Here is a 16,324-nt window from a genome sequence, read left to right on the forward strand (position 1 = left end):
CCGCCTCCACACGCCGCCGCTCCTCCGCAACGTCACCCACGCCGCCGCACATGTCCACCATGAGCGGAAGCGGCGACCAGGAGCGCGAGCACGCTCTCGAGGCCTACAAGTCCAAGCTGCTCGAGTCTAGAGAATGGGAGGCCAAGCTCAAGGCGCTGCGACTGGACATCAAGGGCCTGCAGCACGACTTCGACGTATCCGAAGACAACATCAAGGCGCTGCAGAGCGTCGGCCAGATAATAGGAGAGGTGCTGAAGCAGTTGGACGAGGAGCGATGTACGTGCACGTGTGCATCCTGCCAAAAGACGCCACACTAACGTCGCCGCAGTCATTGTCAAGGCATCCTCGGGGCCCCGTTACGTCGTCGGATGCCGGTCCAAGGTCGACAAGGCCAAGCTCAAGCAAGGCACACGCGTGGCCCTCGATATGACGACACTCACCATCATGCGCATGCTTCCCCGCGAAGTCGACCCGCTCGTCTACAACATGTCGCTCGAAGACCCAGGGCAGGTCAGCTTCGGCGGCATCGGCGGCCTGAACGAGCAGATTAGGGAGCTACGCGAGGTCATCGAACTGCCGTTGAAGAACCCCGAGCTGTTTCTGCGGGTAGGCATCAAACCGCCAAAGGGAGTGCTACTCTACGGACCGCCAGGCACGGGCAAGACACTCCTGGCACGCGCCGTGGCGAGCAGTCTCGAGACAAACTTCCTCAAGGTCGTCAGCTCTGCCATTGTCGACAAATACATCGGAGAATCGGCGCGTCTCATCCGTGAGATGTTTGGGTACGCAAAGGAGCACGAGCCCTGCATCATCTTCATGGACGAGATTGATGCTATTGGCGGTCGTCGCTTCTCCGAGGGAACGTCGGCAGACCGTGAGATTCAGCGAACCCTCATGGAGCTGCTGAACCAGCTCGACGGCTTCGACTACCTAGGGCAGACCAAGATCATCATGGCGACGAACCGACCCGACACGCTCGACCCCGCTCTGCTTCGCGCCGGGCGTCTTGACCGCAAACTCGAAATCCCCCTACCCAACGAAGTGGGCCGTCTCGAGATTCTGAAAATTCACTCTGGCAGCGTAGTGACGGATGGCGAGATCGACTTCGAGAGCATTGTGAAGATGAGCGATGGCATGAACGGTGCCGACCTTCGCAACGTTGTCACCGAGGCGTAAGTGTCTCTTCCGTGTAACTGTGACATGGCTAACACATCGCAGCGGCCTCTTCGCCATCAAAGACTACCGAGACTCGATCAACCAGGACGATTTCAACAAGGCAGTGCGGAAGATGGCCGAGTCGAAGAAGCTAGAGGGCAAGCTGGACTACCAGAAGCTATGAGCCAGCACCTACGCTTGGATGGTAATGATGATGTGAAGATTAGCCATGGGCATCATGTACGATAGCATCATAGAAAGAGGCTGGAGCAATGATTCGTCTGCCCCACTCTGTTTATCCGATTCGTGATGAGCCCAATGCGTACATACATTTCCTCGCACAGCGCCAGAAGAGCAGGCGATGCCCTTGCGTTATGATAGCACTTGAAATTGAAACAAGAGAAAAGAAAGCAATGGGTGGGCTTTCCACACCGTCTGCGAACATGACAACAGTATTCTGCTGAGGCGTGATCACAATGCATGGATACCCGTGAACGGCGTGCTAGCGTACCTGACGTATCCCGCAAAACTCTCCGACTGTCCGACAAGCGCGTGTGATAGTGCAACGTCACGCGTTTAGACGCGGCATCATTCGATCATCCCAAGCTTGGGCCTGCGACAACCAACCCGCACCACCCCGGCGGTCTCAATTGCATGCCCATGATGGAAATGGACGGGTCTCAGTCGCCGAGCAAGGCAAAGCGCTCGCGTACCGAAATGGAGGCTGACAGCGCCGTCTCTGCAAAGAAAGCTCCTGTGCAGGCTCTGGACGACGGTATGTCCCTTGTGCATCCGTTGCGCGTCAAGTTCCTAACAACCTCCCCAGACGATACTTCCTCCTCCGACGATGACTTTGGTCCCGCCCTTCCGTCTTCAGCGCCGAAGCGAAAAAAGCGCAAACTGCCCTACGAGAAGCTTTACGTCGCTGCGCTGCCCGGCGCGACCCGCTACTCCAAATCGCTAATGCACCGCGAGCAATTGTGCTTTACCACCTTTACCCCCCACACCGACTTCCTCATAACGAGCTCTGTCGACGGCGTGGTCAAGTTCTGGAAAAAGGACTTTGGCGGCGTAGAGTTTGTCAAAGAATTCAGGGCGCATACCGGCGAGATCAAGTCTGTCAACGTGAGCGCCGACGGCCGTAGCTTTGCTACCTCCGGCTCGGACAAGACAATCAAGATCTTCGATGTCGTCACCTTCGATCTGCTGGCCATGCTGAGCGTCGAGTACACGCCTAGAGCGGTTTGCTGGCTGCACGGCCGAGGCGCAAGCTTTCCTCAACTGGCCGTCAGCTCCGAAGAAGACAGTTGGATCCGCATTTACGATGGCAGAGGGGTGAATCCAGAGCCGTTACACATGCTCAGGAGCGTTCACAGGGCGTCAGTGAACCTAATGGCATACAATAGCGAATTCGACTGTGTTGTGAGCGTCGATCAAGGTGGTATGGTGGAATACTGGAGGCCCAATGGAAACTTTGAGAAGCCAGACAATGTTTGGAGGCTGAAGAGCTCTACCAGTCTGTTCGACTTCAAGAAGTCAAAAAGTGTGCCCTCGTCGCTTACCATATCTCCCACGGGGAAGCAGTTTGCGACGCTTTCATTCCCGGATCGCAAGGTCCGCGTCTTCGACTTTGCCACCGGCAAACTTCATCGCACGTACGACGAATCAATCGAGACCATCACCAGCATGCAACAGGCTGGTACCGCTGTCCAGCATCTGGAAGACATGGAGTTTGGTCGACGCATAGCCATCGAAAGAGAGCTCGACCAGCCTATGACGAGGTGTCGCATGAATGTGACATTTGATGAGACAAGCAATTTCATCCTATACGGCAGCATGTACGGCGTCAAAGTGATCAACACACTGACCAACAAGCTTGTGAAGCTGTACGGCCAGGAAGAATCCATCAGACCGCTATGGCTGTGCCTCTACCAAGGGCAACCAGAGAAAAAGGGTGTTGTCACTGTCGAAATGGCAGCGAGCGAGAACCCGTTACTACAGGAAGCCGAGGCCAGAGATGCCATGCTCGTCACTACAGGTTCTGGCAAGGTCCGTTTCTACATGTACACTAACGATGCCAGCGCTACCAAGTCGACCCGTGATGTGCAGAACGAAAAGCCTCGCGTTGCTGCCTCCAGCAAACAAAGAGACGACAAAGCACTCGCCGCAACAGGCACTACAGCTACTCTCCACACCACCTACGGCGATATTACCATCCGTCTCTTCCCGGACGCCGCTCCCAAGGCCGTGGAAAACTTCGTCACACACGCGCGCAACAACTACTACAACAACGTCATATTCCACCGCGTGATCCGCAAATTCATGATACAGACTGGTGACCCACTTGGTGACGGCACTGGTGGAGAGAGTATTTGGGGCAAGGAGTTTGCAGATGAGTTCTCCAACTTGAGACACGACAAAGCCTACACAGTGAGCATGGCGAATGCCGGCCCAAATTCGAATGGAAGTCAATTCTTCATTACCACCGAAAAGACGGTAAGTCCTTGTCTTCTCGTTTACTTTCAGTTTCACGATGAGGCGGTGCGCTGACTGTGACATGTATGCAGCCCTGGCTTGACAACAAGCATACCATCTTCGGACGAGCGATTGCTGGGATGGATGTTATTCACAAAATCGAGAATACCAAAGTATACAAAGAGAAGCCGGAGGAGGATATTAAGATCATAAGCATTTCCATTTCTTGAAAACGCGGTCTCGAGACGGACGCCCGAGCTCATGGCGTGGAGCAACGTCATGCTTGTACATTAGCTTGGATGGTCATGTGGGCTGAACATTTGCAAAGCTCCGGTATCTACTGGCACTACCTGAGGTTGCGCGTATGATGGTAAACAGGGAATTCAGACTGCAGGTGTCACATTTCATGTCTGCTGCATGGTCTGCAAGTTCGATACACTGACCACTTCTTGTTATTCCCCAGCTACTAATAATTCGTGCAAGTCTCGATACACGTTCTATTGCTTCAAAGGCCAGCCCACAACCAATGCAAGCACTGTCCCTCCATAGCAGAATGCCAACCCAACCGTGCGCCTGAACCCGCTATTCATTTCAAACGCCTGATAATGAGAAAAATTGCACGTCGTTGCTATTCAAGATCCTGGTATCATATGCGAACGAATGCGAGTGCGCCAATGCCTTTCATGACGCCCCGTTGTCCCAAACCACGCAAAGAATACCGAATGATAAACCCATACACAGAGAGCAGGGGCTCGTAAGGATAGTGCCGTCCCTAGGTGCGAAAACAAGCAGTTGTAAGTTTGATACTTGATAAGGTGGTTTTGTACGATGCATGACTACTTTGCGACACCTTGGGAAGAAGAGCTGCGTCCCACGGAATGTTGTGCAGGCGCACTAGTGATAGAAGTGCGCTTTTGAGTCTTGACAACGTCGAGTTTCTTCTTAAGAGCCCGTTGCCGGCTTCTCATTTGTTCAAGGACTGCGTTGGTTAGTTGGGTACACTTTGGGGACACTGTAGCGAGACTTACGCTTCTGGATCGAGCGCCGATCTTCGCCGTCGAGGCCATTAATCTCCTCGGCATCAGCCTTCTCGTTGGACGATTCTTCTTCCTCTTCAAGAACAGCTTGAAGCATCGTGATGGCAGTCCAGTAGTTGATATCGCAGTCCGCCAGGTTGTGTCCAGTGAGTTCATCAATGGCTGCCTGGCGACTCATCTCTAGCGACCGGTCATATAATAGTTTCTCAGCGGTAACACCAGTCGTAAGTAGAATGTTCTCCGCGGAACCTACAGCAGTTGCAGAGCTGGATGCCGCCGATTGATTGTGAGGATGGCTTGGATGATCTGCCGGTAGCTGCCCCTGTGCCTGCTTGAGCTTACGTGCGACAATCTCAGATTTGACGCAGCATTCGTTGAATCGATCTCGCATCCATGAGACCACCTGACCCAGCTTTGCATTGGTTCGGCTTGTTCCGTCGGGGCCACTATTACGGCGGGCGCGATTCCAGTAGCTGCCAGTCAGGTCCATAGCCTTGTTCAACATTGCCAACGTCTTGACGAAGAGTACCAGCGCTTCCTCGGAAATGATGAGAATAGTATCAGGCGTCAAATCTTCGTCGTCATCGTCATCGTCGATCACATCGCTGTTGGGCTTGCGAGCAACGCCAGTGGAACCGACTCCTAAAGCTGGGTCGCTTGGTGCAACCGGAACAAGCTGACTGTATTTGACTTCAGCGAAGCCATATACAACGTGGCTGAGCTGGGCCAGATCCTCAATCCTTTTGACCGTCATGGTATCTTCATCTTTGCCAACGGATTTGCCTCCATCGCCGACCATTAGCATGCTGCTTTGCGCAGTGGGATAGGCTGGGAATGCGGAATAGCCCTGTGGGGGTGAGACGCCCTTCATGACCGGCGGAGACAGACCAAGCCCTCGGATATTGACCATGTTCATAGCCTTGGAAAGAGCAGAGGTGGCGGTTTCAAAGCTTGGGCGGTATTGTCGCCGGCTGTAAGAAGCTGTGCGCTGGTGCGTAATGGTAGGCTTTTGCTGAATCTGGATGGCTTTCGAGGGGACTGCGCCAGTGGTTGATGTTGGCGACCCTTGCGTTGTCGATCGTCGCTTCATTGCTGCTTCCCGGTGGAGGGGACGATCCCGCTGTGTTTGTGGACTATTCGCAATCTCGTCTGCCAGTGCGTCAATCTCCACACGCCGTTTTTCCACAAAGACAAACCCCTCGTCAAGCGCGTTATCTTGTGCTGCTCGCTCTGCCGCCTCTTTCAACACGTTTGCTTCCGTCCTCTGTGGGATTCGCTCGCGATCCAGGTGCTCCTTGAGACCGATGTATGGCGGGCCTTGTTCGTCGCGAGAGTACTTGCGCCTGTGGCTGGTGGCAGTAGGTGCTGTCGTCTGGTCTTGCAGCGTCGCAGTACGTCCTGGTGCGGTTGCAGCGTTGGTGAGCGTAGGCCGACGATGCTCACGCGTTGGAGTGCGTCCGTCGTTGGGCTCAATAGGGGCGTTACTAGCTCGTCTTGCAGGCAGATATTGCGGTGGAGTGCCTGAGAAGTTGCCGGATACAGGTCGAGAAGCCGGCCGTGAAGGTGGTGTTGTCCCAAGGCCTGTCGTCCTGTCCCTGGTCGAGATCGAGTATGGACTGTCAGTAGGCCTGGATTCCAGCTCGAGGGGCGCCTTGTGGACTCGCTGGGGTGGCTCAATGGGTGGTTCTAATACGGAGGTTTGCATGCGCTCAGACGCTTGCATAGAACCCGGAAGGTCCTCATCGACCATGTCTGGAATCTCATCGCGAATGACGGCATCTGAGAAGAAATGCTCGTATGACATGCGTTCGGTCGGCTTTCGCTTCAAGAGTGCGCGGATAAGGGTCTTCATGGCCCTGGTGCAGACGAGGCCTTCTGGAAATCTGACCTGGTCCTTGCGCTCTTCAATCTTGCGCAGTAGCTCTACGTGGTTGTTCGCCCTGAATGGCGGCCGGGCGCACATCATTTCGAAGAGCACAGTTCCCACAGACCACAGGTCGGCCTTTGCGTCGTACTTTTCATACCGCAGAATCTCAGGTGCCATGTAGAGGGGAGAGCCACACAGGGTTTCGGCCAGCGAGGTAGTCGGCAGAATTCTAGCGAAGCCGAAATCAGCGATCTTGAGCATGGGCAGCGAGGCGATGCCGGTGGCGGGTATCAAGGAATTGGCGCTGGCAGCCAGAGGCATGCGTTCGAGGGTGCCACTCTGCGAGTAAAAGATGGAGGAGGGGTTGAGGAGCAGGTTCTGGGGCTTGAGATCACGATGAATGTAGTTCTTGGACCGCAGGAATTCCAGGGCGCTCGCCATCTGCTTGGCAAAGTGGCGGACGACAACCTCGTGCAGGCCGCCAACGGTCGGGTTCGGGTACTTTTCTATCATGCGCTGCGTCTGCGGGTGGTTTACGAGGTCGGCGCGCTTCTTGATAAAGGCTGACAGGTCGCCGAGTTCGCAGAACTCCATGATGATGTGCATGCGGGACGGCGTCTCGTGGCAGTCGATGAGCGAGACTATGTGCGGGTGGTGCAGACTGCGCAGAATGGAGATTTCCGAGACGAGGTTGTCCTTGAGCTTCTTGTTGAGCTTGTTCATGTTGACCGACTTGATGGCGACGGACTGGCGCTTCTCCTGTGCGGCGAGACAGTTAGCACTCGGTGCACGCCCCGGGCAAGGGAGGGCAGCAACGTACAATGTGAATGCCGCGGTAGACTTCGGCGAAGCTGCCCTTGCCAATGTGATGCAGGCGCTTGAACTTTCCGATGACCTGCTCCGAGCCCGTGGCTGCGGGCGTCGACACTGGCGGCGACGCGCCCGACCGCCTGGGGGCGAGCGGGTTGGGGGGTGTTGCCATGGTCGGCGGCGCTGGCTGAGCAGCCGGGCGTCAGCTACCAGCGAAGACGTGGGTACAGCGCGGCCGTGAGGGCGTTGGACATGGGCTGGCGGGAGGCGGGCGGTGGGCGGTGGGCGGTGGTCGAGGGCGGCCGATGGTGGTGATGGATGGCCGAGGGACGGGGATGCAGGGCGCGACGAGCAGCTGGGCGCGGGAGAGAAGAGGTTCGGCGCAGGGCGGCAGAGACGAGTGGGAGAGTATGTAGGGTATCGCGAGCGCAGCGTGTCGGGGGAGCGAGGAGCACCACAGGCAGTACAAGAGGCCGACGCCGTGGCTCGAGGCAGGCGTGCGCGTGTCACATGCAGGAAGCCGGCCGGGATGCTTGATAACGACGCGTGCCCCTCATGCGCTAGCACCACATCGCCCGCCTGCACGCTCCAACATGCCTCTTGTCTGGTCGCGCGCATTCTGAATGCAAGTCATGCTCCCCTGCGCGAACGACCATGTGGCCGGCTTCATGGTCGGGTCGACCCGTCTATCTACGCCGTACCTGCAGCCCGCCTGATGCGGCGGCGTCGACTGCCTACAGCCTGACACCCCTCACAAGCACCCATAGTATCACTGGCACGATCACGTTGTCGTTGCCGCCTGTGAGGACCGCCTCGTTGAGGCTTGCGCCCGTCGCGCACAGAGCCGCCTTGCCCAGCGTGAGCAATGCGTCGTGAGCCCACTCGCCCTCTGTCCTGTGCCCTGCCGCACCGCTTTCCCACCCGACGCGGAGCCACACTCTACTTACCACGAGTCCAGCCGACACTGCGACTGCAAACGCCAAGGACCCTTCCAGGGACTTGCCGCCTGCCCAGGGCCATTTCCGCCGCCCGTAGCGCCGCCCGACGAGGGATGCTGCTGCGTCGCCCATGCCCACACATATAACTCCCGCCACCATACTCACGTCCCTGTCTTCCACCTCCCAGCCTTGCCACGGCTCCTCGCCAGCCCGTTCCACTCCTGCGAGCGATAGCCACAGCGGGATCGCACACCCAATCAAGAGGAAGATGTGCGACACCACCACGGGGCCTCGGAGATCGCGGCCATCCACGTACGGCGTCAGGAACCTGGCAATGGGCTTGGACAGCGGCGGAAGCTGCGAGGCGCGAATCAGATCGAGGAGGAGGAATATCGCAAGTACCAGTGCAAGCGCCAGCGCAACAAAACAAGGGTCGATGAAGATGGTCGGCAGGAGCATCGCCACCATGGTGCCGTGGAACACCTTTCTGCGTGTGTCGACTTCTACCACTGCAGAAAGCGAAAAGACCGCTACGAGGCCAGCGAGTATGGTTCCTGCACAGTACACGCACAGCAAGAGACGCGTATTCGCTTCTCCCAGTACTATGCGACGAACATATTCCGCCAACGACAGATAGTGTGTGAGCCGGGCCATGTCATCTGCGTGCCGTCTTGTCGGCAGAGGAACCCACCAGTTCAAATCCCACGTGAACACTTCCCACCGCACGCGTGATACATTGCCGAAGAGGTAGCTGATGGCCCATCCAAAAGGTTCGTGTTGGTGAAGAGCATATTTGCCGATACTATACCGAATTGGTCCCAGTATCAGGCCTACCACAATCACGTAGAAGTATCCAGCGTAGAGCCACTTCCTCCTGGTAGCTTCGGTGGGCGTGAGCGATAAGTAAGACTGCACAATCGATCCCGACTGTCTTCGGTTCGAATATCGATGCTGTGACGTATGGTCTTCAGCAACGAGGACTGGGAGGGTATTCCTACGCTTACGTCCACTGTTAGGAGTGGACCCTGCTGCAGAAGTAGACTGCTGAAAACCAGTCTTTGTCGCTTCGGCGGCGGACCGCGGCTCGCTGCCCTCCATGCAGGGTCGGATGTGTCTGACCGAGTCTAAAACGTTGACTTTAAGGCTCTTGGTCTTTTGGAGGGGCCTGTCGAATCTGGGTTCTTCATCCGCATCACTGTCACTCACATCTTTCCAGGAATCGCTTCCATCGCGTTTGGATCCCAGACTACGGGTCAAGACCTGCAAGAAGTTCTGTCGAGCTCGAATGACTTGGCCAGCACGTCGAAGCCTCCATCGCGGAATGCGTGCAAGTGCAACGCCCCACTTCAAGATGTTGCCGCAGAGCAAAAACACCCCCAGCCCGCCTAGCCACAGTAAGACACCGAGTATGGCTGCTTGAGGGGTGTCTGAGAACAAGAGGAGGTTGATAAGCCCAATTGAAAGCAGGTGCAGCTCTGCTGGTAGAAGGCTCGTAGTGGTGAGGTAGTATAGCGGCGGTAGCAGCGCTTGATGCAGAGCAAACAACGTCACCAGAAGTTCGGGATCTAGACCTTGGTTAGGCGGGGGTAACTTGAGTTTGTATGGTGTCTGTGCAAACAGCCGAGACGGTATGTCGGTGTTCTCGGCAGCGATCAGGGGCATGATGGAGACCAGCCAGTGCAGAGGAGAGTAGCCCAAGGTAGCGCTCCTGAAGGGAATAAGTCTGGCTGGCAACGCAGCTAAGCCGAGCAACATGTTGGGTAGAAGAGGCTTTGGTGATGAGGCAAAGAGTGACAGCGCAATGAGGACGGGCAGTATTGGGGGGTAGAGGATGGTGGCAGGATCGAAGGCGGCTGGTAGATGTATTCGACGGCCAAGCCGGAGACGAGAGTGATTTCTCCATGAGTAGTACAGAAGACGAAGCGGATACAGTCCCAAGACGCCGGCCATGATTGCAACGTGCGTCAACAATTCTACTAGACACGGGTTAACGACCTTGGGCCCATGCGTGGGGGGTGAGCTGACCTCTATGCCATGCCAGCAAATTGACCCAGCAGTCGCAACCGCGGACGGCGAGCGTGGCAATGCCCGCGAGCAATGCAGTTTCGGTCGTTCGCCTGACCAGCTCGTTGCGCCGCCGCTGGAGATACTTTTGCTTGGCCCTCCTCGCCTCGTCGTCGTCGCTGTGGTATGCGTCTCCCTTGCGCCTCGTCCGGTTGGTGCGAGCGAAGTAGCCCTCGAAGAGCTTTCTCCCCTCGTCGTCGATCTGTGTGGGAGTGAGCAGCGGACTCGCCCATTCGTCTGGGCCCGACGTCCGCGATTCGCGGAGGCCTTTGTGCGGTCGCAGGGGAGGAGCAGGCAGCGCCTTGACGAGGCTGTAGCCCTCGTCGTCGGCTTCGGTGCCGCTTTCGCTCGGGGAGTGCGGTGTCCGTTTCCTGCGTGTCCTGCCGTCCTTGTCGTGCATTGTCTTGCCTGGAGGCTCGGAAGAGGGTCTCGACTGCGAGGGCCGAGGGGCGCGATGCGTCGGGCCTGGTGACTGCCTCTGTGTCTGGTCTCCGTGACGCAGGTATGGATGGGGTGAGCGGCGGAACTGCTCGAGCTCTACCGTGTCATCTAGCGCGAGCGCGTCTGCGCCTGCGTCTGGGTTCGCGTCTGCGCGTGTGCCGGATCGCGGCATCCTTTGCGCCATGACGGCTCTGGCGGCTGCGCGCAACTCGATACCGAGCTTCCGACAACCCTTGGAAGTATCGTGGAGGCTGGCGCTGTGTCTATTGCGATACAATGCTCGAGCGCCACAAAGTCAACGTGAGGTGGTGGCGTTCCGATTGTACTCTTCACAGAGCCATGGCCGAACTGGCGGTCCCACGTTCGGCAAGCTGACGTAGCCACCCTTCTGGACAGATTCATGGTACATGCTAGCTTCATCACGCACCGGCTCCCTGGGTATCGCGCACTCTTATTCATAGCGTTGGCGGCATGGGTCTTTGATTTCTTCATCTATATTGTACAGCCATTTCTCACAACAGTGCACCGACAGGAGCGCCTACTGCAGATACTTGTGTTCCTTCAACCACGTCTTGACATCGTCCGCATCCCTCTCAAGCCATGCGGCTTTGGCGCTGATGGCGTCGATGCTCTGGGACAGCGCCATGTCAAAGCCCTTGGTGCTCTTGCCCTTGAAGAACGCCTCAATGTCCTCTATGTGTTCCCGGTGGGTGAAGCCTGATGTTGTAATGGCAACCACCGAACTAAGCATGCTCAGGCTAGGGGGGAGCCTTCTCTCCAGCTCCTCCCAGTTATCCTTGACCCACTTCCAGAGCGCATGACAGCCCTCCGCGTGTGACCTCAATGCTGCAATGGGCAAGTAGATGTCTTGGCCCTTGACTTCGTCGCTGAGAGCCATGGCAAGCGTGCGCTGAATGAGCTCTGGAGACTTGGCACGGCCTAGTGCGCGAAGAGCCGAGTTGCGCTCGTCGCTTGTAGCGGCATTCCGAGTCTCGTTGACGATGACATCGTACTGCGTCTGGTCAGCCTGCATTCCATTCATCCTCGTAGCACTGCTTACCTCTTCATGCCCACCATTCGCTAGCACAATGGCATACACGCTGCCGCGGATGTTGGGGTGAATGGCAGACTTGTCGCCTGCCTTGAACTTGTCGAACATGTCAAAGGATGCTTTGGTAATCTCTTCGTCGCCAGCGATACCGGCAGCACCAAACATGAGACCCTTGAACTGCTGCTCGATGTGACCGTCTTTTTCATTGAATTTCCATCCCAGCTCATGTGCCTTCTCTGCGCTGAGCTCCAACTGGAACTTCTTCAGAGCGTCCCGGATCTTCTGGTCCTCAAACATCCATGCACCCCGGAGGGAACTAATACGACCCGTGATCTCTCCCCAGACGACAAACTCTGCTTCGTGTTTGAAGCTGTCAAGGAGCGAGAGTATACCAGACGTTTTCTGGTAGCCAGATGCCGCCAGCGAGCCTGCGTCGGCAATCATGCCAGCTCGATCCTCAACGGTCAAGAGGCCCTCCTTGGCCGAGATGCCCAGCTTCCGTAGGCGCTCTGGCGTGTACGAGGTCCGGTAGAGGCCAGAGTGGTCCGCATTAAGCTTGAAGAAGTCGAGTTCCTTGAGCTTAAAGTCGGCTTCACGATCGAAAAGCGTCAAGTCTTCGTCAACTCCTTCCTTGGTCCGCAGCGCAAGAAATACGGGGTACAGGGTTTGATCCTCCTCTGGCTTGACATCGGCAGTGCGGAGGAAGCGGTTCTGCTTAAGGTGGATGGAATCAGTGCCTTCCGTGACGGTAACGACTGGGAAGCCGACCTTCTTGGTCCAGATGTCCATGACCTTGCCAACATCCTTGCCGCTGGCATCCGCTAAGGCAGCCCAGAGGTCACCAGTCTCTGTGTTGCCATAGGCGTGCTTTTTGAGATACCGGCGGATTCCTTCCATGAAGGTGTCCTCTCCGACATATTTGGAGATCATGCGGATGACACTCGAGCCCTTGGAGTATGAGATGGCATCGAAGATCTGGTTTATCTCGTCTGCGCGCTTTACCGGTACCTCGATGGGATGGCTGCTTCGTAGCGAGTCGAGCGAGAGTGCGCTGGCTAGATTGTCTGTAACATAGCCTTCCCAGACTTTCCAGTCAGGGTAGAAGACGTTGCAGGAATACCACGACATCCACGTTGCAAATCCTTCATTAAGCCACAAGCCGTCCCAGAAATCCATGGTCACGAGATTACCAAACCACTGGTGGGCAAGCTCGTGCTGCACCGTCTCGGCGACGCGCTGCTTGGTAGCTGCCCCGCTGACCTTTTCGTCAATGAGCACGTCGACGACACGATATGTGACGAGGCCCCAGTTTTCCATGGCACCTGCACTGAAGTCGGGAATCGCGACCATGTCCATTTTGGGCAGCGGGAAGGGACTGTCAAAGGTTTTCTCGTAGAATGCCAGCGTCTTTGCCGCCAGCTCGAGCGAAAAGCGGCCGTGCTCAATGTCCCGATCCTTTGGCGCATAGACTCGCACAGGGACGCGGAAGTTGTTCGTCTCGATGTAGTTGAGCTCACCGACAATGAAGCACAGGAGGTAGGTCGACATGAGAGGCGTCGGGCTGAAGGTGACGGCCTTGCGTCTTCCGCCCGAGATGGTGCTTTGGATCTGTTTCTCCGACGCTACGTCCATGTTGCTGAGACAGGTCATCTTCTCATCGGCGATGAGGGTGACGGTGAATTTGGCCTTGAGCGCGGGCTCGTCGAAGCAAGGAAACGCCCGCCTGGCATCTGTGGGCTCCATCTGCGTCGTGGCCATGTATGTGGTGGAGCCGTCGGCAGCCTTGAAGGAGGAGCGGTAGAAGCCGGCCATGTTGTCGTTCAGCACTCCGGCGAAGGCCATGGTGAGCTTCGCCTGGCTACCGCCCGGAATGGTCTGGTCGAAGCTGACCGTGGTCGTCTGCGCATCGTCGTCGGTGGCGACATGGGGCGACTCGGTAATGACTTGCTGGCCGGCCGTGACCTTGGTCGAGTGGATCTTGAGCTCGTTGGTGTTGAGGGCAATGGACGTGGTGTCGTCGACGACATCTAGACTGGCCGAGTGTCAGCAGGGCCCTCCTCATACGGGCGGACGGGCACATACTCGATGGTGACGGTGCCCTGGTAGGTGAAGTTGGCAAAGTCGGGCTCGAGTGTCAGGTCGTAGTGGATGGGCTTGACGTTGGCGGGCAGCACCTCGCGACCCTTGGTGATGTCGATGGACGCGTGGCCCTCTGCGCCGAAGTGCTTGCACATGTTTCGTCGGTGGGAACAGTGCCTTGCGGGGACAAGGGCAGGGTGACGGGAGGGTGGTGGGGGACGAGGGACCGGGCGAGGGCTGTTGGTGGGGGGAGGAGAGAGTCGCGCGTTCGGTGTGAGCGTGTGCAGTAGCGTCCGCCGTGGCTTCAGTCGGCGGCTGGGAGCGGCCAGAAGACGTCCATGGTAGGTGAAGCGGTGCATCTGGCTTCTCGTGTGCTGTGTCGCGACCTGTCCCCTGCGCCGCGAGAGCTCGACGTCTTCCAGCGCTCTCTTCGCGGCCAGATGCAGCCTAGCTCGCATCGGGGCCGTGTCCACTATATAAGCCAGGCCGACGTCGCGTTGCGTTCCGGCAGCACGCAAGAAGCTCGACGACGTCTCCCGCTCCTGGGGACGCCGTGTGTTCTGGCACTGCCCCGGCACTGCCAGTCTTGCTAGAGAGAAGCAGCCCTCGTTTGAGCCCTTTTGCAATTCCTGCATGAGCGAAAGGGTATAGAAGTAGGGCTACATTGCTGCGTATCACGGACGAAGTCTCTTCCACGCGGGACCCTCTGCACTGCCTGCCATGCCATGTGATGCCGCACTGCCAGTCGCAGCCTGCACGTCTCGAGTACACTCGCCTTCGCATGCAAGGCGATGTGCGAGAGCAAAATACAGTCCGGAGGCGTCATGGCAGCCTCGTCCAATGATAGCGCACGTGATGTGGATTAGTTAGCTTGGAAATTGGAAAATGGTCTCGCACCAGTTCTCCGCCGCATCACCATCGCCGCCAACCCATTGCTCGCGTCTCCCCCAGCCCCGAGCCAGCTTCCCACGACCATGTTGGCTCGCTCACCACTGCGCACGGCACGCTCCGCCGCCGCCGCCGCCCGCAATGCCTCGAGCAAACCGGTACGCCTCACGCATGGCCCAGCATCTCCCGGCAGCTGGCGCAAGCTGCGTCGCCGCCCTGCTGGCCCGGCTGCCATACTCGGGCCAGCCCCCGCTTCCATTGAATCATCTGGCTGACCCAGTGCGTGATACAGCGCTTCGCCTCGACATGGTCCTCCGCCGACAGCGCCGCCTCGGCCTGGAAGAACAACGCCCTGCCCGCCGGAGCGACTCTCTTCGCCGTCGGCTCGACTGCCTGGTACTGGCACCTCTACGGACGCCACGTCGATGCCATGACCCCCGCCGAAGAAGGGTGAGTGCGCCCCAGATAGCCCGGCCCGCGGCCATGTACTGACGTCGTGCCTGTACAGCCTCCACCCGACCCAATACCCGTGGGAGCACGAGAAGTGGCACAAGACCTTCGACCACGGAGCGTACGTCTTCCCCACCGCACCGCACATGCCCGCCCCCTAACCTGTCACAGTCTCCGCCGCGGCTTCCAGGTCTACCGCGAGGTCTGCGCCTCGTGCCACTCCATCTCGCGTGTGCCCTACCGCGCCGTCGTCGGCAAGTTCATGACGGTTGACGAGGCCAAGGCCCTGGCCGAGGAGAACGAATACGACACAGAGCCCAACGACCAGGGCGAAATCGAGAAGCGCCCCGGAAAGCTGTCCGACTACATGCCCGCTCCCTACAAGAACGACGAGGCCGCCCGCGCTGCCAACAACGGTGCCCTGCCTCCGGATCTGTCCCTCATGGTCAAGGCCCGCCACGGCGGCTGCAACTACATCTTCAGCTTGCTGACCGGCTACCCCGAGGAGCCGCCTGCTGGTGCCGTTGTCCAGGAAGGCCTCAACTTCAACCCCTACTTCCCCGGCACTGGAATCGCCATGGCCCGTGTTCTGTACGACGACTTGGTTGAATACGATGATGGCACCAAGGCTTCGACTTCGCAGATGGCCAAGGACGTCGTCGAGTTCCTCAACTGGACCGCCGAGCCCGAGATGGACGACCGTAAGAAGATGGGCTGGAAGGTCCTTGCCGTCACCAGTGTTCTGTTCGCCCTCAGTGTCTGGGTCAAGAGGCAAGTATTTGCAGCTCCGCCACTTTACCCACATGACTAACAGCCACGACAGATACAAGTGGGCCCCGCTGAAGACGAGGAAGATCGTCTACCAGCCACCGCCAAACAAGAGCATTCTCGACCACGTCCCCAAGCCAAACACTTCCGGCAAGACGAACCAATAGACGGAGAGGGGGTCTGTATTTGCGCGCTTCAGGAGACCCGGTAGCGGAAGCGTGTGTTTTATATCGTGTACATTGCCAGGTGCTTTCAACAATGACATTTCTTTGCGTCGTGTCATGCAATCTCCTATTTTTGA

The 16,324-nt window shown here is 57.6% G+C and overlaps 6 protein-coding genes across 6 annotated transcripts; 3 read left to right on the top strand and 3 right to left on the bottom strand.

The window, feature by feature from the left end:
• Positions 1 to 59: 59 nt before the first annotated feature.
• RPT4 (26S proteasome subunit rpt4) lies at positions 60 to 1,339 on the top strand (the record flags this gene model as incomplete). Its single annotated transcript, XM_049386468.1, has 3 exons — positions 60 to 276; positions 329 to 1,172; positions 1,219 to 1,339. 3 exons carry the CDS (start codon positions 60 to 62, stop codon positions 1,337 to 1,339), a joined length of 1,182 nt encoding a protein of 393 aa, XP_049246317.1.
• A 479-nt stretch (positions 1,340 to 1,818) lies between these two features.
• J4E84_003860 (uncharacterized protein) lies at positions 1,819 to 3,860 on the top strand (the record flags this gene model as incomplete). Its single annotated transcript, XM_049386469.1, has 2 exons — positions 1,819 to 3,651; positions 3,723 to 3,860. 2 exons carry the CDS (start codon positions 1,819 to 1,821, stop codon positions 3,858 to 3,860), a joined length of 1,971 nt encoding a protein of 656 aa, XP_049246318.1.
• A 606-nt stretch (positions 3,861 to 4,466) lies between these two features.
• Positions 4,467 to 7,516, bottom strand: ATG1 (Serine/threonine-protein kinase; the record flags this gene model as incomplete). Its single annotated transcript, XM_049386470.1, has 3 exons — positions 4,467 to 4,609; positions 4,659 to 7,293; positions 7,355 to 7,516. The coding sequence occupies 3 exons, from the start codon at positions 7,514 to 7,516 to the stop codon at positions 4,467 to 4,469; spliced, it is 2,940 nt and encodes a 979-aa protein (XP_049246319.1).
• Positions 7,517 to 10,269: 2,753 nt separating this feature from the next.
• Positions 10,270 to 10,971, bottom strand: J4E84_003862 (uncharacterized protein; the record flags this gene model as incomplete). The annotated part of the gene is made up of 1 exon (XM_049386471.1): positions 10,270 to 10,971. The coding sequence occupies one exon, from the start codon at positions 10,969 to 10,971 to the stop codon at positions 10,270 to 10,272; it is 702 nt and encodes a 233-aa protein (XP_049246320.1).
• A 354-nt stretch (positions 10,972 to 11,325) lies between these two features.
• J4E84_003863 (uncharacterized protein) lies at positions 11,326 to 14,072 on the bottom strand (the record flags this gene model as incomplete). Its single annotated transcript, XM_049386472.1, has 2 exons — positions 11,326 to 13,870; positions 13,921 to 14,072. 2 exons carry the CDS (start codon positions 14,070 to 14,072, stop codon positions 11,326 to 11,328), a joined length of 2,697 nt encoding a protein of 898 aa, XP_049246321.1.
• Positions 14,073 to 14,891: 819 nt separating this feature from the next.
• CYT1 (cytochrome c1) lies at positions 14,892 to 16,190 on the top strand (the record flags this gene model as incomplete). Its single annotated transcript, XM_049386473.1, has 5 exons — positions 14,892 to 14,963; positions 15,098 to 15,255; positions 15,314 to 15,376; positions 15,427 to 16,030; positions 16,086 to 16,190. The coding sequence occupies 5 exons, from the start codon at positions 14,892 to 14,894 to the stop codon at positions 16,188 to 16,190; spliced, it is 1,002 nt and encodes a 333-aa protein (XP_049246322.1).
• Positions 16,191 to 16,324: the final 134 nt, after the last annotated feature.

Source organism: Alternaria hordeiaustralica (genome assembly GCF_023758085.1).
Source record: "Alternaria hordeiaustralica strain BMP 2776 chromosome Unknown scaffold_5, whole genome shotgun sequence".
In the NCBI taxonomy this organism is placed as follows: domain Eukaryota; kingdom Fungi; phylum Ascomycota; class Dothideomycetes; order Pleosporales; family Pleosporaceae; genus Alternaria; species Alternaria hordeiaustralica.